The sequence below is a fragment of the Bubalus bubalis genome, chromosome 6, assembly GCF_019923935.1.
Source record: "Bubalus bubalis isolate 160015118507 breed Murrah chromosome 6, NDDB_SH_1, whole genome shotgun sequence".
Taxonomy (NCBI): Eukaryota; Metazoa; Chordata; class Mammalia; order Artiodactyla; family Bovidae; genus Bubalus; species Bubalus bubalis.
This window is the reverse complement of record NC_059162.1, coordinates 51757319-51776732: the sequence shown is the minus strand read 5'-3', so window position 1 is coordinate 51776732 and position 19414 is coordinate 51757319. Positions and strand designations below refer to the sequence as shown.

Sequence of the window (19414 nt, the reverse complement as noted above, 5' to 3'; positions counted from 1 at the left end):
AGATTATATCTTCATATTTATTTTAAGCTATAATGAAAGTAGGGAAAGTGTTAGTCGCTCAGTCAGGTCTGGCTCTTTTTGACCCCTCACCTGCCAGGCTTCTCTGTCCATGAAATTCTCCAGGCAAGAATACTGGAATGGGTAGCCATTCCTTTCTCCATGCATTAGATTGTAAAGGCATCAAACATAGGAAAATTTGTATACTATATGCCAAGCATATAGTAGATCCTCAATAAACGTTTTTGGAATAAATAACCATAAATATGTGGCTCAGCTGGTAAAGAATCCACCTGCAATGCAGGAGACCTAGGTTCGATCCTGGGTTGGGAAGATCCCCTGGAGAAGGGAAAGGCTATTATTAATAACACTCCAGTATTATGGCCTGGAGAATTCCATGGACTGTATAGCCCATGAGATTGCAAAGAGTCAAACATGACTGAGCGACCTTCACAAAAAAATCATATATTTTTTATTATTGCATACAAGCCCTAGCAACTTAACCTCCATGCAGCTTTCAGAGTACTCTTCCTAAATGATCTGATGCTCGGTTCTCTACTCAAGATCTTTTGATGGATCTCAGACTTTAGAGATGCATACTGGAATATTTGTGAATCAAATGAAATGTCTGGGTTTCCTTCTAAACAATCCAGAGACAGGAAGTAATAAAACAAAATTGGCTATGAATTGGTAATTGTGGAAACCAGATGAGTGGTTTGTAGGAGTTCATTCTACTATTTCTTGTTTTTGTTTAGATTTGAAATTTTTGAAACTATAAGGTTTTCAAAATGTGAAGCACACTGAATAAAATTAAAAAAAAAAAAAAAAAAAAAGAACCTATGATACCTCTCCCTTACAGAATAGACTGAATGTCTTGATCTGCTAACTAAGCATTTCTACCATCTTTCTCCTCGGCTTCCCCTCATCTTTACCTCTGCCTGAGGACAAAACCTGGCTGGTGCTTTAAAGTATTTTTGTTCTGGAAAAATAAAATGTGTTCCAAAAAGCAACGCCTCTCTTGGATTAATTTCCAACTGACATTCACAACTTGCCCTTTCACTCCCCTCTAATCCCCCAGAAAGCCTAGTTTAGCTGAGATGTTAAGAGGAAGGAAAGGAAATTAACATTTACTGAGTGCCCATGATATGCCAGGTGCTGTCCTGAGCATAGTTTAATATTTAAAAAGTTATGTGGTGGAAATATGGAGAAAATTCAGTATTTTAAACACTTAACTTGCTAAGAATTATAGATTGTACATAAAGCATGGCAAATTTGGGAATGTCCTTTTGTGCTCATTTTCCCCATATATATATATATATATGCCCTAAACTTCAGAGAAATGATTACTTTTCCCTTTCACCATTTAAAAAAAAAAATCATTGCTGACGTGGTGTAATCATTTTTATTATGTAAGCCCAAGTGTTCTCAAATGCTGTAAAAAGCAGTCACAGCATCCAAAGAAAATAGCACTAACATGCCTATATTTCAAGATACTTCAGAAAATATGGTAGGATGGCACCACCTCAACTATTTTAATTGTTTTGCCATAAACCATAATATGCATAAACTATTCACGTTTCCTGGGCTTTTCTTTGAGTTACAATTCAAAGTCACAAAACTTGTCCTAAACTTTAAGACTCTTAAATAGTTTACGTGTTTCCTAATATCTTAACCCTTTGGTGGAACAGATGTTTTTCCCTTAAACTCTTCACCTTCTTTTCATAATTATTAGAGCATTTGGGTACTAACCTGCATACCAATGTGATATGGCATGAACTGGGGAAGAGGCCAGGAAGAGGCGTATGAAAGGACAGATGACTGTGTTGCTTGCAGATTTTATTAAAAACTAGAATCAACATAAAGGAAATCAGTCCTGAATATTCATTAGAAGGACTGATGCTGAAGCTGAAACTTCAATATTTGTGAATCAATTGGGCCATCTGATGCGAAGAACAACAGACTCATTGGAAAAGACCCCAATGCTGGGAATGATTAAAGGCGGGAGGAGAAGGGGATGACAGAGGATGAGATGGTTGGATGGTATCACCAACTCAATGGACATGAGTTTGAGTAGGCTCCAGGAGTTGGTGATGGACAGGGAGACCTGGTGTGCTGCAGTCCATGGGGTCGCAAAGAGTCGGACACGACTGAGCGACTGAACTGAACTGAACTGAGAATCAACCTCCACCTAGGATAAGGCATAAAGATTTAAGAGCACAGGCTCAAAGTTCCTTGATTTGAATCCCAGACCCACCATTTATTTATGTGATGTGACCTTGGTCAAGTTACTTACCCTTACTCTATAATAGACTTGCCTCAGAGAGGGGCCATGTGGATTAAATACTATTACCCACAAAAAACATTTAGGACAAAGCCTTGCACTAAGTAAATGCTCAATAAATGTCAGATCAACATTATCATCATCTCCATCTTCATCATTACCAGTAGCATCATCATTATTAAAAATTTATGCAAAACAATCCTAGTCCCAGAGTTGGTTCCCAAGGGACTAAGAGATCAAAGGTGGCAAAGATGTGCTGTGAAACTCAGGAAAGTTCCATTAATAACAGTGCCTCCCCCCACCAAAAAAACACAACAGTGGCCCAGAGGAAGGACTCAGAATTACTTACTTAGTTTTGATGGCCTATTCTGCTTGCCCAGAGAAGAAAGAAACATCACCTGAAATGAGCCCTTGCTACTGGAAGTGGTAGCCACAAAGCAGCTCTCTGGCTGACTGTGAAGTAGACAACCTCTATCTGCCGCCCCAGAAAAGCCAAGTGTTGAGAAATAAGATGGACCAAATGCCCAGGGAGAGCTGGAACTTCGGCCAGGTCTCCAAAGAGTATCCATGTAGTAAAAGGACAGTAAACTGTCCCATTGGGAAATTTTTACCCCCAAAGTTACTCCCAACAAGAGATCTGCCCACTTCCAGAGATACTGTGTGTGCTAAGTTGCTTTAGTTGTGTCCAACTCTCTGCAACCCCATGGGCTGTAGCCCACCAGGTTCCTCTGTCCATTGGATTCTCCAGGCAAGAATACTGGAGTGGTTTTGCCATGCCCTCATCCAGGGGATCTTCCTGACCCAGGGATCAAACCTATGTCTCCTGTCTTGGCAGGCAGGTTCTTTACCACTAGCACCACATGGGAAGCCCACGGATACTGGGGTATTTGTTATCTTAATACAGTAACACATAAGGCTGTCTGGCAGGAAGAACACTCACGATCCTGTTATTTTTCAAAGAAACCAATACTATCAGGCAAATAGTCACATTCCTCTTATAAATGATTATTCCAATCCCCTGAGAGGTAGAAGGAGAGCACAGATTCTAATGGCCTGCACTGAGGATAAGTGCTGCTCGAGTCAAAGGGAAATAAACATCAAAGATGAGTGGAGTCACTCAAAAAGGCTAAAAACTGCCAGGAAACCTACCCCATTCAGTGTAAAGTTAGAAAGAGCATTTGCATACAGCCCCTGGGAAGCCAGCCTACCGCCTAACCTTCTCAATTTGTTTAACAAACCTAGGCAATGAACTTTCTTCACCGCATGCTTCTCCACTAAAACCTAGTCTCAATTAGCAAATCTCATGAAATCGCTTTGATATTTGGTAAAACTTTCCTCTTGAACTTTTATGTAAAGAAAACATTGAACTTTCAGGATAATTATACACCAAGTTTAAATAAAGGTAATTACCTAATTTACAAGAGGAATTACTTAAAAAAATACCACCAGACTTAAAGAATGAATGAATGAATTACTGGAAGTTATACTGCTGCAATATTAATGCCTAATTATTGTCTGGCACAAGAAAAAGCAAGCTGCTGCCTTCAATTACGGGCAGGATTACCTCTCTCAAAATAGGTAAGAGTAACAGATGGAGTATGGGATGGCTGTTGCTGCTGTTACACCACCTTCACAGTACAAAACAGAGCCAGCTGTTGCCCGATTATGATACGCTTTGCAACACAATTAATTTATTCTTATTTCTTTTCCCTTGGACCCAATAAACAAGGAACTCCTTGGGCAATCCATTTATAGAAAGACTGCAGCTATTATAACTGCTTCAAATGGCTAAAAATTAATGAATAAAGTTAAACAAACAACAACAAAAACACTGATGAGGAACCAATAAACATCTAATACATATATCTCCCACCAACTTGAGGACGGCTGGGAAATGAATGAAAAATTGCTTTGCCTCTTCAAACAGTACAGCTGAGTGGTATGGCTGAGAAGGCCTCTGGGAGTCATGTGGTCCAACCCCCTCTTTCTCCAGATAAAGAAAATGAAACCCAAGGACCTGAGAGGAGAGCTCCAGGGTCCCACAGCCAGCTAGCAGGGAAAGCCTAGAGCTGTGCGTAAAATTCTAAAAATGAAATGATAAAAACACATTTGAACAGTGGTTTTCAATGTCTTTCTGCTGTGACACCTAAGACAGATGGTGTTCACGTACATGGTACCCTCCCCAAAGGCATCTGTGATCCCTGACAAAGCACTCTAATAGCTTGTAGCCAGCACAGCCTTTACCAGTAGGTCAAAGAAAGATGGGCTGTGGACTGCGTGCAATTCCAGAAGGAACTCTAACCCTCTCCAACACGCTCGAGGAAGCACATCTGCATGCAGGGCGAGCGCCACCATCAGCATCATAACAGACAACTGAGACTTTGCTCTAATATTTAAAGAGGAAGTCACTGGCAAAGGTATCATTAATGCACAGCAGCAGGAGAACCAACTAAACAAAAGACTCCGTGGGCAAAGAATTCTTTTCTAAAGCTACTAAATGGTCGTTAATTTATCTTTCAAATAAAACTGGGCTTTGATTTACAGTATTCCAGCTTCTTTATGAGTAGCACACAGGCCGCTGTTCTCTGACCGAGCCTCCGCAGAACGCACCTTTAAATGGTACTTCGTGGTGGATAACAGCGAGGGGCCTGGTGAATGTCTTCTTATTCTGCATCATGGCCCAGATCATTGAGGCATCCAGCGAGGTGCAGGCTTCATCAGGAAGCACACACTGCAGAGAGAACAGAGTCAGGGGGTCACTCAAAAGGGCCAGCATGGTCGTCCTGTGGCCCCTTATCAGACTGCTCACAGCTATTTACACCAGAAAAACAGGATACCAGGATGGTTTTCAAAGAACCACCAATAATCTGAGAGTTATGAGAGCAGCCTCAGTGTATTCTCAGCTGCACTTGAAGACGCAAACATTGCTGGATGGATTCCCACAAAACAACTGGAGGTTTTAGTGTTATTTAGTCTGAAAAATAAAATAACTATATGACGAACATTGGCCCTTCATCAAGCTGGCTTACACATAAACGGTTCATGTTTGTGATTTGTGATGGTAGGAAACTTCATGTATTGCATTATGAGGGTGACAAATTTTACATCTGTTGTCCAAAAAGATAATCATGTTGTCGAGTGCATTTGATTTTTTTAATTACAGTATAGGCTCATGCAAAATGAAGCTTTCCAGGGTCATCTGCTTTTAATGTTCCAAAATGAAGTCCTAGGGAGTTGTGCCTAGGGGTGGAGGCCATGAGATCAGCTGTTTCCAGCTATTTTCAGTCTCCAAACTTAGAACCAGCATGCCCAAGCCTGGTGTATCTGTTTCCATTACCTTTTCCTTTAAAATAACTTTGGCTCCTTGTCTACGCCCATCAATAGGTGAAATGCCAATGTCAGTGACATCCAATCACTTTTGTTGGAAGGGGAAACATATCAATTATTTTTTAAAAATCTATATATAGCAAGGCATCCAGAAAAGTTAACTAGCTTCCAGATCTTCCAGTCACAAAAGAGCAGAGACTTGTGGCTTTATTGTCATTGCTGCTCTGAGCAACATCAAAGTCAGATACATGTTATATGACAATTCCCCTCTCTTCTAACTCCTGCCCCAAACAAACAAGAAAAGTCTTTACAAAGCCCTCCGGTAAAGGGAAACAATGGGTTTTTCATGGAGAGAACTCGTTGAGAAGATTTGCAGTTTAGGAAGAGCTTTCTTACTTTCCTTCTAGTTCCTTGGTTAAGCAAGTCTACAACAAATTTCACTGCAAGATCCCGGGCAAGTCACTGAACACTCTGCTCTCAATTTCATCAACAATAGGCAGGGCTGGACTCAACAGTCTTTGAGAATTCTTCCTAGAAGAATCTTTGGCTCGGTCTATTGTCATAGAAAGCAGTCATAGGAGTGTGAAAATATTAACCATAGGCCGTAAACAGAGGAACAGCGGTAACAGCTCTATAAATGGTCCACTGTCCTCACCTCCACTGTCTCACCTGTTCTACCTAGGAAGGAAGGCTATGCTATTACTCTAACTGTACAGACAAGGACACGGAGGTTCTGAGAGGTCAGGAACTTGCTAATGTCCTGTCAGGAAGAATCAGGCCTGCATTCTCGGCCCCCATGCTCTTTCCACTCTACCTTGCCTTGGATACAACCTTAGGCTTAGGGTCACATCCCATGTCAACCCCAGGAACTCAGAACTTTCCTTTAAATGTTATAGAAGGAAATATTAGGACTAATTTTCACAGACTGACACACTATGAAGCTGGGTTGCTACGGGCCAGGCTCACTGAAAGGTGAGAGCCACAGCTATCAGTAAAGACGGGGGTAACTGCCAGGCCTCCCCTCCTAGATCCCCAACTCCTAGAGTTATTCTCTGGGTCCCACAGCCACTCAAGAAGTTCTGCATGGCTCTCGACCACTGTCCACTATGGCCCAAGCTTGATGGCCACTGGAAGGTGGAGGCCCACAAGGCCAGGGCACCAATGTTCCCTAAGGCAACCTAAAGAACACAGCCTAAATCACCTTATATATATATATATATATATATATACACACACACACATATGCGCTCCCTGAGGACTAAGAGATCAGATTCACTATATTTTCAAATGTATTATAAAATTTCCTGTGGTCTAATGGAGAAATTGATGCCCAGGAGAATATAATAGTGCAAAGGATACAGATAAATGACAATCCGTCTCATAACAATAATTTTTCCTTCTCCTTTTACGCCCATCTCTCACAACCTATGTACCAGGTGAGAAAATTCTGTCCCTATAAGACATTGTTAATGACACAGCTCAATTATTGGACTTTTAGATGCTGACTGATATGCAACTGTAAAAGGATGAGAAGTCAGCTTACACTGTGTGAGATATCTAACCAAAATAAACACACATGCAAAGTTATACATAATTACGGCAGATCACAGAAACAAAACCAGACAGAAGATACCCTTCGTGCAAAAAGCCAAAACAATGAGGTCATTACCCTTGCGGATGCCCCCTACCATAGCCACACCAACAAGGTCAAAGGGTTCTGGTTTCTGTTGTGGCAACAGCATGTACTGGTTCTGTGTGGGGAGCAACAGGAGGCAAACATGACGAACCACAATATGAAACCAAGAAAAATTAAAATATTTGTTAGTTTCCCTTAGACATCCTCATGAGACAAGTCAACCTTATAACTCACACAGAGAAGGTCAAAAAACAACTGTAATACAAATCTCAGCGGGACCTGGAAAAATTAATCCTCACGTTGAACTTGTCCTTCGGCTCTCTGTACTCTTGGCACTGTGTACTATTAGAATAGCAAAGATAAAGCCAGACCTCTCCTTCAATGGAAAACAGTCTTGATTTATCGTTCATAAGATACTACTGAATAGCATGCATGGAAAAAAAAAAAAAAGCATACGGTCAGGACTCAGTCTCCAAGACTCCATAAAACTCACAGTTCCCTGCTAACAGGAACTTTATGACTTTGACTGGGCAGTCCCCAAACCAAAAACCTCAACCTGCAGCAAGCTGTGATTACACCTTTCTGGTAGGTCACTGCCTCACCTAAAGATGTCAAAATAACAGGAGAAAATAGATGAAGGCCCACTAACCTTGGGTAGCTTCTGGGGGTCCTTTTCCTTTTTGGTACACAGCGTGAGCTCACACTGGAGAAAGAGCAGGGAGGTATTGAAGACAGGCTTAAAAACAAAGCTGAACCGTTTCTTATCTATCTCGGCTTGTGGGATAGGAAAGTGCACTCTCTTGGGATTGTAGAATTTCACAGATTCATCTTTAGGACAAATGTTCTCAATGATAGTATAATCAGACATCCTATCAGGGTTTGAATACGGAGAGATAAAGCACGTTTGGATGGCAAATCCCAGTTCTTGGTCAGCCTTGGTAACAGACACCTACAACAGAACAGAAAGCTCAATTCAGACGTGAGTTAGCATTTCACGCTCACTGTAGGCACAAGGACAACACACCAACGTGGCCCTTCTGACGAGAGACATGGCGTGATCTGTGTAGCACACCTGTATAGTCTTCTTTCTAATCACAAAAGTGACACACTCATGGAAAAAAGAGATATTTTCCATTTAAATTTGGTATGGATGATGACAGTGAATTATTTAGTTTAAGTGCCAGCCTGCATTCTAAGATTCTAATACAAGATAAATAAGTCTTTTTGACTTCCTATAAGTCCTCTGGGAAATAAAAATAAAAGTACATCATGCACCTAGAGTAGACTTTCCAAAATAAATAGAACACCAACAGGTAAAAACCCTAATGTCATAATAGTGTTATCACTTGGGAGGCAACCTCTCTTAAAAATTACTCAAAAAATAAAGGACAGAGCTAGATGTACTTAAACCAGGCAGGGAAGACCAAACTTCTAAACTGCAGCAAGTCAGAAGGAGCCTAAACACTGCAGTGAAGTTACTGATTCATCTAAAGTCCTGCTTCACGGTGAGCAGCCAGAGCTGGCTTCTGGGGCTGGATGTTGGGCATGGTGCAATCTGGTGGCGATCACGGGCCTGGCAAAGTGTCCCAGCTCTTCAGAGGTCCAAACCAGACCTTGCCAAGGACTCTCCCTTCACTCTTTAAGCCCAAGGGTATTTTAAGGGAAATCTAATCTGGAAACGTTTCCGACTCATTTACACTTACCTCTTACAAAACATTTGTATGGGCTATGTCCAAACCTTGTTAAGGTTCTTTTCTTTAGAAACAGGAAGTAGTGTGTGGCCAAGTGTAAACAGAATTCAAATCTCAACCATCCTGAACTCAGCTAAAATCTCCAAACCAGACTGGATTCTCCATCTGGTGACACATGGATAACTGTGTGAACTGCCTCTCCCCACTATTGCCTCATTCCTTGACTAAACTAAGAATCAAAATAAACTTAAACACTTTAGAAATAAAGTTGGTCCTTAACCATAAGCCAATAGCCCCAGAATCCTTTCAAAGGCATGAAGCTATAAACACACTTTGCATTCTGAGATACCCACGGGAAATCCCTGACATCACATGGGGCTTTTAGCCCACAGCACTATTTTGAAAGGTCCCTATGTGGTTAACTGCAAGACACTCAACAGTGAAGATGATGAAGATGAGAATGACATTTTGCTGTGCCTTAAAGCTTAATACCTGAGAACAATCTTATAAGTATTTTCATCTTCATTTTATAAATGGAGGGAAAACGGAACACACAGGATAACTTGTTCAAAATCATAGCTAGCAAATACTGGGGAAAACCAAGGCTTGAGCCCAGGTCTTCTGAACCCAAGTCCATTTTCTCTTCACTATTTCACTACAGCTACAGGGTCAGTTCAAGCTGCCCATGATGTGGTCAGGGAGGGTGCTTAGTAAGACATCTTTCCAGGAAGTAGTATTTAGAAGTCTGAAAATATTCACAATTCATTATTTTTACAGTATTTCTGAAAAATGAGATATTTAATCTTGGAAAAATGGCAAACTACATATACTCTATTTACTCATAAGTGCCCTTTAACATGAACTCAGAACCCACGATGCAAAAACGTGTGATAGAAGAAATACAAACCTTTTCTCTAATCTCAATGATCAGTGATCTGCAATGGCAGAATAGCTAAGGTACTCCAAAAAATTGTTTGAGAGGAAAAAAAGACTATTGTCAATAAGTCTTTTACTCTGAAATGGACTGGAAGTGAGCAGTGGCAGGACTCTGCTGCTCACTCGCCATGAGCGCTGACCCTTGGTTTCTGCCCCCACAGAATGAGGGCACTGACACTGACTAGATACAGCAACTGTGACAATCTGTAAAGTCAAAATTATATGCACACCACACAGCTCTCGGATAGTTAGGAAATGCCAGCTAATACTAGCAGTACTAATCTACATTTACATTTGGGGGGTTATATTAGACATCAACCCTGAATATTCATTGGCAGGACTGATGCTGAAGCTGAAGCTCCAGTACTTTGGCCACCTGATGAGAGGAGCTGACTCACTGGAAAAGCCCCTGATGCTGGGAAAGATCGAGGGCAAGAGGAGAAGGGGGCAACAGAGGATGAGATGGTTGGCTGGCAACAGAGGATGAGATGGTTGGCTGGCATCACTGACTCAATGAACGTAAGTTTGAGGAAACTCAGGGAGATAGTGATGGACAGAGAAGCCTGGTGTGCTGCAGTTCATGAGGTTGCAAAGAGTGGGACATGACTTATCGACTGAACAACAAAAACAACATATAGACTTATATTTTTAATTTCCCAAGACAAATGAACTAAAAGAAAATGTGCCAACTGTGTGACCAACTATCACCCAAAGATGACCAAAGACCAAGTGGCAAAACTGGTAATGTCTTGGATTAAAGGAAGAGATCATGATCTAGAGGAAACAGGAGATTCTGAGAGGCAATGTGATAAGAATGGCCACAAGAGGAAACATGGAAATAGCTCTTTAGACCAAGTCAATGATTAAGTTTTACTTACTTTCCCCAAATAAAACATTTTCTTATCAGCGGTGGAGTCCAAAATGAGACAAAAAAGACTAGGCATGGCTACTATCCTATTTAGCAAAATATATACCAATTCTCTCTCATATTTTAAAATATGTGGTTTAAAACAATTTTAAAATAAAGTAGTTTATAACAGTTCCCCCTTCCCCAAATTCTCTTCAGTGTATTATTACGTATTTGCCCTGGTGGCTCAGCTGGTGGAGAATCTGCCTGCAATGTGGGAGACCTAGGAAGATCTCCTGGAAAGGAAACAGCTACCCACTCCAGTATTCTGGCCTGGAGAATTCCATGGACTGTATAGTCCATGGGGTCGCAAAGAGTTGGACACGACTGAGCGACTTTCACCTATCATTTTAATGATGTTTAAAATGGCATAGCAAAAAGACTTGGTTTGTTTTTTTCCATCACTTTCACAATGTCTTTGATTCAATTCAATTATGAACAACATAATCTACAAATGGGAGAATAAGAATGAAAAAGAAAATATATTTCAAATAAGCCAGCACTGGGGGTTGGGGGAGGCAGTTGGGGAGGAGGGAGAAAACCCAAAACATCCAGAGTTGGATGTATGAGGAAGATTTAAGGCAGCAAAGCCACAAATTGGCAAAGCCAGGAACACATCTGGAAAAGAGCAAACTGCAGTTAAGCAGCGCCCCTAAAACCTATAGTACAATAGTGCATCACTGACCAACCACACATGTGGATGGAGCAGCCGGAAGAGCAAGAAGAAAACACCAGTGTTGGATTAGGAGAGAGCTCTGATCAGGGACAGCACATAGAAAGCAGTACATCTTCCCTAACAGAAAAAGGAGTACCCAATGAAAGAGAAGATCTCTCAGAAGAGGGAAATCAGAAAGCAGGAGATGATCCAAGAAAATGTCTAGAGCCTGTGGGCTCTGTCCCAGAATCAGTACAAATGTGAGTTATTTGTCTTTCTTAAATAGAAATATGTGTACTGAAGTCATTTTTAATATATGGAAGTATCCCATTTTGGCCCCTTAAGCTTCTCCCTCCTCCCATAGTGGAGAACACCAGCCTGCATCCTAGCACCAAAACCAGCTCGATAGAGGATGACTTTCCTGTAAGACCAGCAGACATTCTGGGGCCATGAGCATAATTATCTTCTCTAGAATCCAGTCTGTGGACTTGGGTATTGGCACTGCAAAGAGGTTACATTTTCTCCCCCTTGAAAATGGCACTTTGAGGATAAATGATGGCATCCTGTGGACAACAGTGTGGTCTCTGGAGCCAGATGGACTGAGTATGAACCCTGACGCTGAACTCAACTAGGTACTAATTGTGTGACCTTAGACAAATTTGGGCCTCAATTTCCTCATCCACAAAATGGGGATATTAACAGTCCTGTGTCATAGAACTGCTCAGAAGAATACGAGTTCTTATAACTGAGAACTTATAACTGAGCTTGGCACAAAATAAATCTACAATAAACTTTAGCTGTTGTTATTTCATTATTACCACCACTACCTAATAGTTCTGTAGTCACTCCACAGATTTACATTATGTGTGGTTATTACTGTTATACACAGGAAATAATTTTAATAAATTTATAGATACATTGGGGCTTCCCTCATAGCTCAGTTGGTAAAGAATCTGCCTGCAACGCAGGAGATCTAGGTTCGATCCCTTGGTCGGGAAGATCCCCTGGAGAAGGAAATGGCAATCCATTCCAGTATTCTTGCCTGGAGAATGCCATGGACAGAGGAGCCTAGCAGGCTACAGTCCATGGGGTCGCAAGAGTCGGACTGGACTTAGTGATGAAACCACCAAACCACCGCCATAGATACATTTAGATAATGATCTAGGAAAAAAACCAATTTTCATGAGCTATAGTAACATACAGTATTTCACTCAAAAGTATGCACAGTTTAAAAGATAGTCTCTGAGGGGGTTTGAAATATTCCCTTGTTAACTCTGATACTGCAACTACTGAACAAATGCCCTTGGCAAAAATACAAAGGACAAAGTAAGGACAAGGCTTTATTAGAATTTATGCCCCTGATTAAAAAAAACAAAACATTTCATCCATTCATCTATAAAATGCTCTCTCCATTTAGCATAATGCAATGAATCCTGAAATTCCTGCTTTGGTCAGAAACCAATGTGGAAGCGTCTTTTGAGTGAAGCCTTCATCCAGAGCTGGTCAAGGCTGAGGAAGGCAGGAAAACGTCTGCCCCCAGGGGTTTTCACTCATGCTCAGGAGCCACTAAGAATCTCCGCTAACCTAACAGCCCAAGGCTAACATACGGGTCTCACCTCAACATAAACGTGTCCGTTCTCTGCCACAGAGAAGACCCCCTGGGAGGGCACGAGAAAGAGGTCAGTGTTGTACAGCTCCATGTTGAAGGTGACGTTCCTGTTGGGTTCGTCCTGGAAGCTACGGGGATTCCCTACCTGTCGCAGGCTACAATTAAACTGGAGAAAAGAAGAAAACAGATGGAAATAAATCACAGTCAAATGAAGCTTGTAGCTTTAGAAGCTTTAGCCTTTAACATCTGATTTTATTTTCCAATGGTTCCCGACTAAAGCCAACCAAAAAGACAACATTCTCTACAAACTACCTCCTACAAACAAATACATACCACCACAATTTCAAGTCGGCTGAAGAAGGAAGTGTCCCCTTCATCCATGTCTCCTGGAAATCCATTATCACCAGACTCTAAATCTTCATAACCATCTGGCCAGCCACTACTATCCCCAGAGGGTGGAATCTGAATCACAATCTAAAAGGCAAGGAAAGCACAGTGTTATGAAAACACCCAATCACATACCTTTGGTTCCACCTCACATAAACACCCGTGTAATAAATTCTGAGGTGAACTGAAAATCTGACTTAATTAAAAAAAAAACCTCCAAGTTTTTTTTTTTTAGGATTTTATCCTCAAAGAAATGAAAAAAGAAGAAGCCCAATGCATAATAAATTAAGATTTAAAATAAAATATGTATTTCAAATAGTGTGAAAACACCAGACACTGAAATGGGGTTGGGTGGGGTTTTCAACAGACCCACCTGTACTCTAGGGGGTGGGGGAGTTTCTCCTTAGGGGCCTTTATACTGAAAACTCTAAGAAACACTGATTTGGCTAATCCAAGGAGTTCTTGTAAGTTGTGTCTGTCAAGATTTGATAGGGACTTCCCTGGTGGTCCAGTGGCTTAAGACTGAGCTCCCAATGCAAGGGGCCTGTGTTTCATCCCTGGTCAGGGAACCATATTCCACATGCTGCAACTAAGAATTTGCATGCCAAGGTCCCACACAGCCAAAAAAAAAAAAGAAAAGATTTGGTAAAGTTTGGTTTGAGTCAGAAGCCAAGAACCTGCTGTTCACTATTGAACCATTGTCTCCTCACCCTTCTCCTATATGCGTCCATCTCCCCCACTATCTCCTGTATGAGGTAGAGATGCAGGAAAGAACAACAAGTTCTATGCCATAAAAACCTATCTTAACACTGGTAGAAGGTTAGTTCTATGTAAGATGAAAAAATTCACCCAGGGATTAGGACTCCTTAACTCCTCATTTATTTGCATACATGGGATAGTTATAATTTTTGTTTGATTTTATGCTCCACCTCCTTAGATTTTGAATATGTTGTAAAATGAAAATAGATATTAAGTCTGAAAACTACTACAAACAATTATAACTGGAAGAAATGGTTAAAATATCCATGAGAGGAGAGCAGAATGGGAAAGAAATGAAGGAAAACTGCCTCTCTATTCTTTCCCAGGTCCTCAAAGAAATTAGTGATGCCACTGAAGCAAGTTAGGTTATTTCTTACCCTATCATAATTTTTTTTTTTAAAGGAAGAAGAAGAAATATACTTTTCTCTCCTGAGGTAGACGGCACTTTTTTTTTTTTAACTTAACCAGTTATTATGGCCTCTTATTGGCATTAATTCAAATCAAAGTTTAAAATTCCAGGGCTTCCCTGGTGTCTCAGTGGTAAAGAATCCACCTGCCAATGTAGGAGACATAGGTTTGATCCCTGATCTGGGAAGATCCTGCTTGCCTCAGAGCAACCAAACCTGTGAGCCATAACTACTGAGCCCGTGCTCTAGAGCTGGGAGCTGCAACTACCGAGCCCACATGCTGCAACTGCTGAAACCCACGTGCCCTAGAGCCCGTGTTCTGCAGCAAGAGACGCCCTGCAATGAGAAGCCTGTGCACTGCAGCTAGAGAAAGCCCGCACAGCAACAAAGACCCAGCACAGCCAAAAATATATAGAAATATTTTTAAAAGAGTTTAAAATTCCAAAATCACGTATACCAGTAATATATGACACTCATTACATCAGGAAAAACTGGATAATTGCAAGAAAATGAGTGTTGGAATTGGCAGAAGAGTGTTCATCATAGAAGTCAAAGGTTAATAAATAATTTCAGTAACAAAGCGGAGTAGCTGCTCCAGCCTAGGGCTGGGGGAAGATCAGTGGATGAGAGGTTGGGAAGCTGGATTCAGTCCTGGCTCTACCACTAACTCGTCTCTCAAATCCAAACAAGTCTCGTAACTCCCTGGAGTTCAATTTCCTCACCTGTGAAATGAGGACGCTGAATGAGATCATCTTAGGGTTCTTTCCAGCTCAAACATTCTAAAATTGTCTGAGGAACAATAAACTTGGCTCACAGGAGAGTCAGTCCCTACATGAGCCATGCTGACCAGAAAGCCAGTCTCTTCCCTGGCTGGGTCCTATCTGTGGACCAGCAGTGGAATAAACAGAGTCGTCGGGGCCTCCCCAGCCCATGCCGAAGCTGGGTAGGCCCTGCGCACAGACACACACATGCGCGTCAAAGCTGGACACGGGGATCTTGGAGCCCTGTTTCTATCATCAAAAGTACAACTCAAATTGCAAAATTATCACTTTAAAGTCCTTTTGAAATTTCATGTTCAAATTCTTGTAACATTCACTGTGTAGTGTCCACCTCTACACAAACAGATTTAATCTGAAAAGATTAAGGTGAACTTCCAAGAGTGATGTCTGGAAAGTGAAGGGCAGCTACTGCAGTGACTGTCATTGGGGAATCTGGGTAACTTCCAAAGTAGGAGATGTTCTTCAATTTAGGGTCTTTCCTAAGGATGGAGAGAGATTTAATAATTTCTCAAAGGACCTTTTCAGACTTCTCTCTTTTGGTTCTTTTGTTCATGAGGGAGGGAAAAGTTCTCCTACTTCTAGACATGCCTCAGATGAGGCCATGGATCTCACATGAACCATGGATCTGGTTAGCTCAGTTGTACAGAGGTGCTCATTCATAGCCTTGGAGTTTGTCCTCATGTGAACCAGGCCATCTGAGCCTGCAGCTTAGCCAGAAAAAGCCATAATCACCTTGCCAGTGAACGCTTTGCCACCAGGAGATGGAAGGAAGGGTGGGAAAGATCATCACAAATGTTCCAGCCGAGAAAACAGGGCCTCCCAACTCCCACACACTCACCAACAAAACAAAAGTGTTCAGGGTCAGAGTACATCCCGTTTTGTTGAGAACCAACACTGGGCTTCATTCAAGTCTGGGGTACATGGCCCTCCTCACTTTCATAGAAATCTTTAAGACTAATTTTAAGGTAACACCCAGCAAGGCTCAGGCAAAGGGAAAGCCTTGTCCCGGAGAACACTCACGGAGTTGTAGTAAACCACACCACCAGGGGCTGCTCGCCGGAGCCGAGTCCCGCAGCCATTCAGGGGAGACTCCAAAATGAAGTGGGTGTCATTTGTCTTGGCCTTGCAGGTGGGATCCAACAAGGTGAGCTCCATCCCAGAGTAGCCGCTGGCCTGAAACAACCACCACCAAAGACATAAAGAGGGGCCCACAGGCCATTCTACAGCATGCAGTTAACACATTTTGCCTGGTCTTCCAAATAAAGGTCACTGGAAGCCTGCACTCCCTCTCCCCCCTTGCCTCCTTTCAGCCTACCATCTCTCAACAGCCCCAGATTTGTGTTTGTTGGCCTTGGAAATTCAATAGCAAAATATTGACACACAAGGATCTGGAACCCCCCCTCATTGAGAACAACAGGAACCGGGTGAGACTCACAGCCAAGGGGAAGTGAGCCCATCCAACTGAGAAAACAGTATCAAATCTCCAGAGTTCAAAAGTGAAAGAGCTGGAAATAACTCACACAGACTGAGGTGAGAGGGACAGGGAGGTAACCTCCCATTCTCTCCTTTAAGAAGCTGCACCAACCTGAAAAGAATCTTTGTCTACAGCCACAGTCATCTTCTCATTGTCACACTTGACGGACAGGGCAACATCTGTGCTGCCCTGCACCTCCTCTGGCTCTCTGGGATCAGGGAACAGGATGCCAGGGATGACAGGGTCCTTTGGCCGAGGGATCCCATCTTCTCCCCCTTCCTTCTGGCCTCTCCTGGAGATGTCGGGGAAGGGAAAAGGGAAACCTCCATTTCGGCTTCCCCCTCCCCGAATGGGTGGGTTGTCCAGGGCAGGCAGAGTGCCAGGGCCCAGCAGGATCCGTAGCTCAGGAGGGATGGTATGGACCTCCTCATCTCTCATCTCTTCTGATGGTAAGAGAAGAAGGCAGAACATCATCAGTGTTTGATGCCAGGTCACAATCATTATCATGAGAGCTGAGAACAGGAGGAATGAGCAAAGAATGGGCATATGTAAAATTATCCCTAATGAGCAATGTATAAAGGAGATGTGAAGTCTGTCTCGAAGCCTGAATTCTAGTCCTGATGTTCTTTCTAACTGGTCTGGCAGCTTTGGGTAAGTAGCTTACTTCTCTGTGCTCTGGTTTCCCAATTTTTTTAAAATAAGAGGTTGAATTAGATCAGTGGTTCTCAACTTTGGCTACACACTGAAATCACTCTGGGAGCTTAAAAAAAAAGCATCCCTATGCTCAGGCTGTACCCCAGCCCAATTAACAACTGAACTCTCTTTAAATCATTATGTTTTAAAGCTCCCCATGTGACTCCAATGTGCAGCCAAGATTAAAAACTGCTGGATTAGATGATTTCTAAGGCCCTTCAAGCTATAAAAAAATCTACTATTTAAGTAAGTTATGTGGGATGATATTATTCCATTCAAATGCCAATGAAATACTTTCCTTGAATCTAGAGATTCTTTAGGACAGTCTCTAAAGATTTCTTGAAACAATACTTCTATTTTGAAATTATTTTGCTACCTCCTATTTCACTGCTAAATTCTAACAGATATCTAGGTACCCTGGCCTTTTAGAACCTAGTCCCCCAACAAAAAGAAAAAGCTGCTTAGCTTCAATTATCCCCTCAAAGTCAACTGATATATACTTGAGGTTAATCCATCCTGCAATGGGAGTTGGAAAAGACGATGACAGTAGACGTTAGCTCTCCTTCAATACCATGTTTTCTAAAGGATGGCACAGTTAGTTGTATGGGTCCAAAAGAAGTAAGAGGTTTGGAGGTTTTTAATTTGTTAACAAAAAACCTTCACAACCACCCTGTGAGATGGGTCCTACTGTTTTCCCCATATGGCTGAGGAGGAATCAGAGGCTCAGAAGTTAAGCAACTTCCAAAAACAGTGATCAAATATCAGGGCTGGGACTTGAACCCGGACTCCCAACCTTCATTCTACCAACCCTGCACTCAGTTGTAGTACCATGCAATGAGCAAGAGATCTAGGGATCAGAAAACCTGGGGTTTGAGTCTTAGTAGCTATAAGACTCTGGAGAACCTCAAAGAACTTATTAAGCCTCTGCTTTCTCCTCCATCTAAGTGGGGTAATAACGCCTATATTCCCTCTGGGTGAGGATGAGAAAGCACAAGTGTGAGTCCTCGTGACTCCCTATGAGATCTGGCCTGACCTAGGACTTCTCTCCTGCTGTCCCAACCCGTCTGTATCTCAGCCCAAAGTGATCACTAGGCTCCTCTGAGAAAAGAACCCAGACTAATTTATCCTTAATATATGCAGAGAGAAAGTGATCTATAACAAAGTTTTCCAATACGCAATTGACTCTATGTTAGTAAAAAGTCTGTATTCAAGGTAGTTTCCCCAAAATATTCTAGCACAATTCTACATAACTTTAAGCTTTACAGTAAAAAGAAGTCAAATGAATTGTCAAAATTTGCAACAGAAAAACAGCACCATATGAGTTGAAATGAAAGTTCCTCATTGGAAAGCACATTTGGGGGGGGGAGGTATTTTTTATACAAACAATAACAAAAAAATCATACTTACCATTGCTTTCAAGCCGAAGATGGAATCTATTAGCCATAGGAGCCACCGTGTATGATGTTACTGGACTATAGCCATTGTCCAAAGCCCACTTGACCAGACTCTCCTGGGTTGAAGGAATGTCATCTCTTTTTGATTTGGTCATTATCATAGATCTTTCACTTTCTTTCCCAAAGCCAATACTATTAGGAGCCTGAAGATAATAATAAAATTTCACTCATGAGTCTATAAAATTAAACAGTGCCTTAATACCTGAAACAAATAGATTCTCTATTGTGTATGAGCAAACTATTTATTCTTTTGATCTCTACTTTCCTTGGGCTGAGAATACTGATGTGAAAACTTGTAACAGAAGATTAAAGAAATATCTATTCATGCTGACTGGTCACATTGTTTGGGTTGCTTATGTTGATACAAATAACAATCATTTTTGTCATTAGTGGATAATCTAATTATCATAAGCATGATTAGC

General features: G+C 41.7%; 1 protein-coding gene across 5 annotated transcripts in view; it reads right to left on the bottom strand.

Annotated features, from left to right (window-relative positions):
• TGFBR3 (transforming growth factor beta receptor 3) overlaps positions 1-19414 on the bottom strand; it is a 207991-nt gene that overhangs the window by 18343 nt on the left and 170234 nt on the right. For 4 of the 5 annotated variants that reach the window (XM_006054474.4, XM_006054473.4, XM_025288287.3 and 1 more), the window contains 7 exons: positions 18946-19135; positions 16957-17288; positions 16392-16544; positions 13373-13513; positions 13047-13205; positions 7891-8190; positions 4889-5009 (listed from right to left, as the gene is read on the bottom strand). In XM_006054474.4, coding sequence (XP_006054536.2) covers positions 4889-5009; positions 7891-8190; positions 13047-13205; positions 13373-13513; positions 16392-16544; positions 16957-17288; positions 18946-19135 — 1396 coding nt within the window. The remainder of the gene's footprint in view (positions 1-4888; positions 5010-7890; positions 8191-13046; positions 13206-13372; positions 13514-16391; positions 16545-16956; positions 17289-18945; positions 19136-19414) is intronic. The other variant, XM_025288286.3, reaches the window with a different exon arrangement.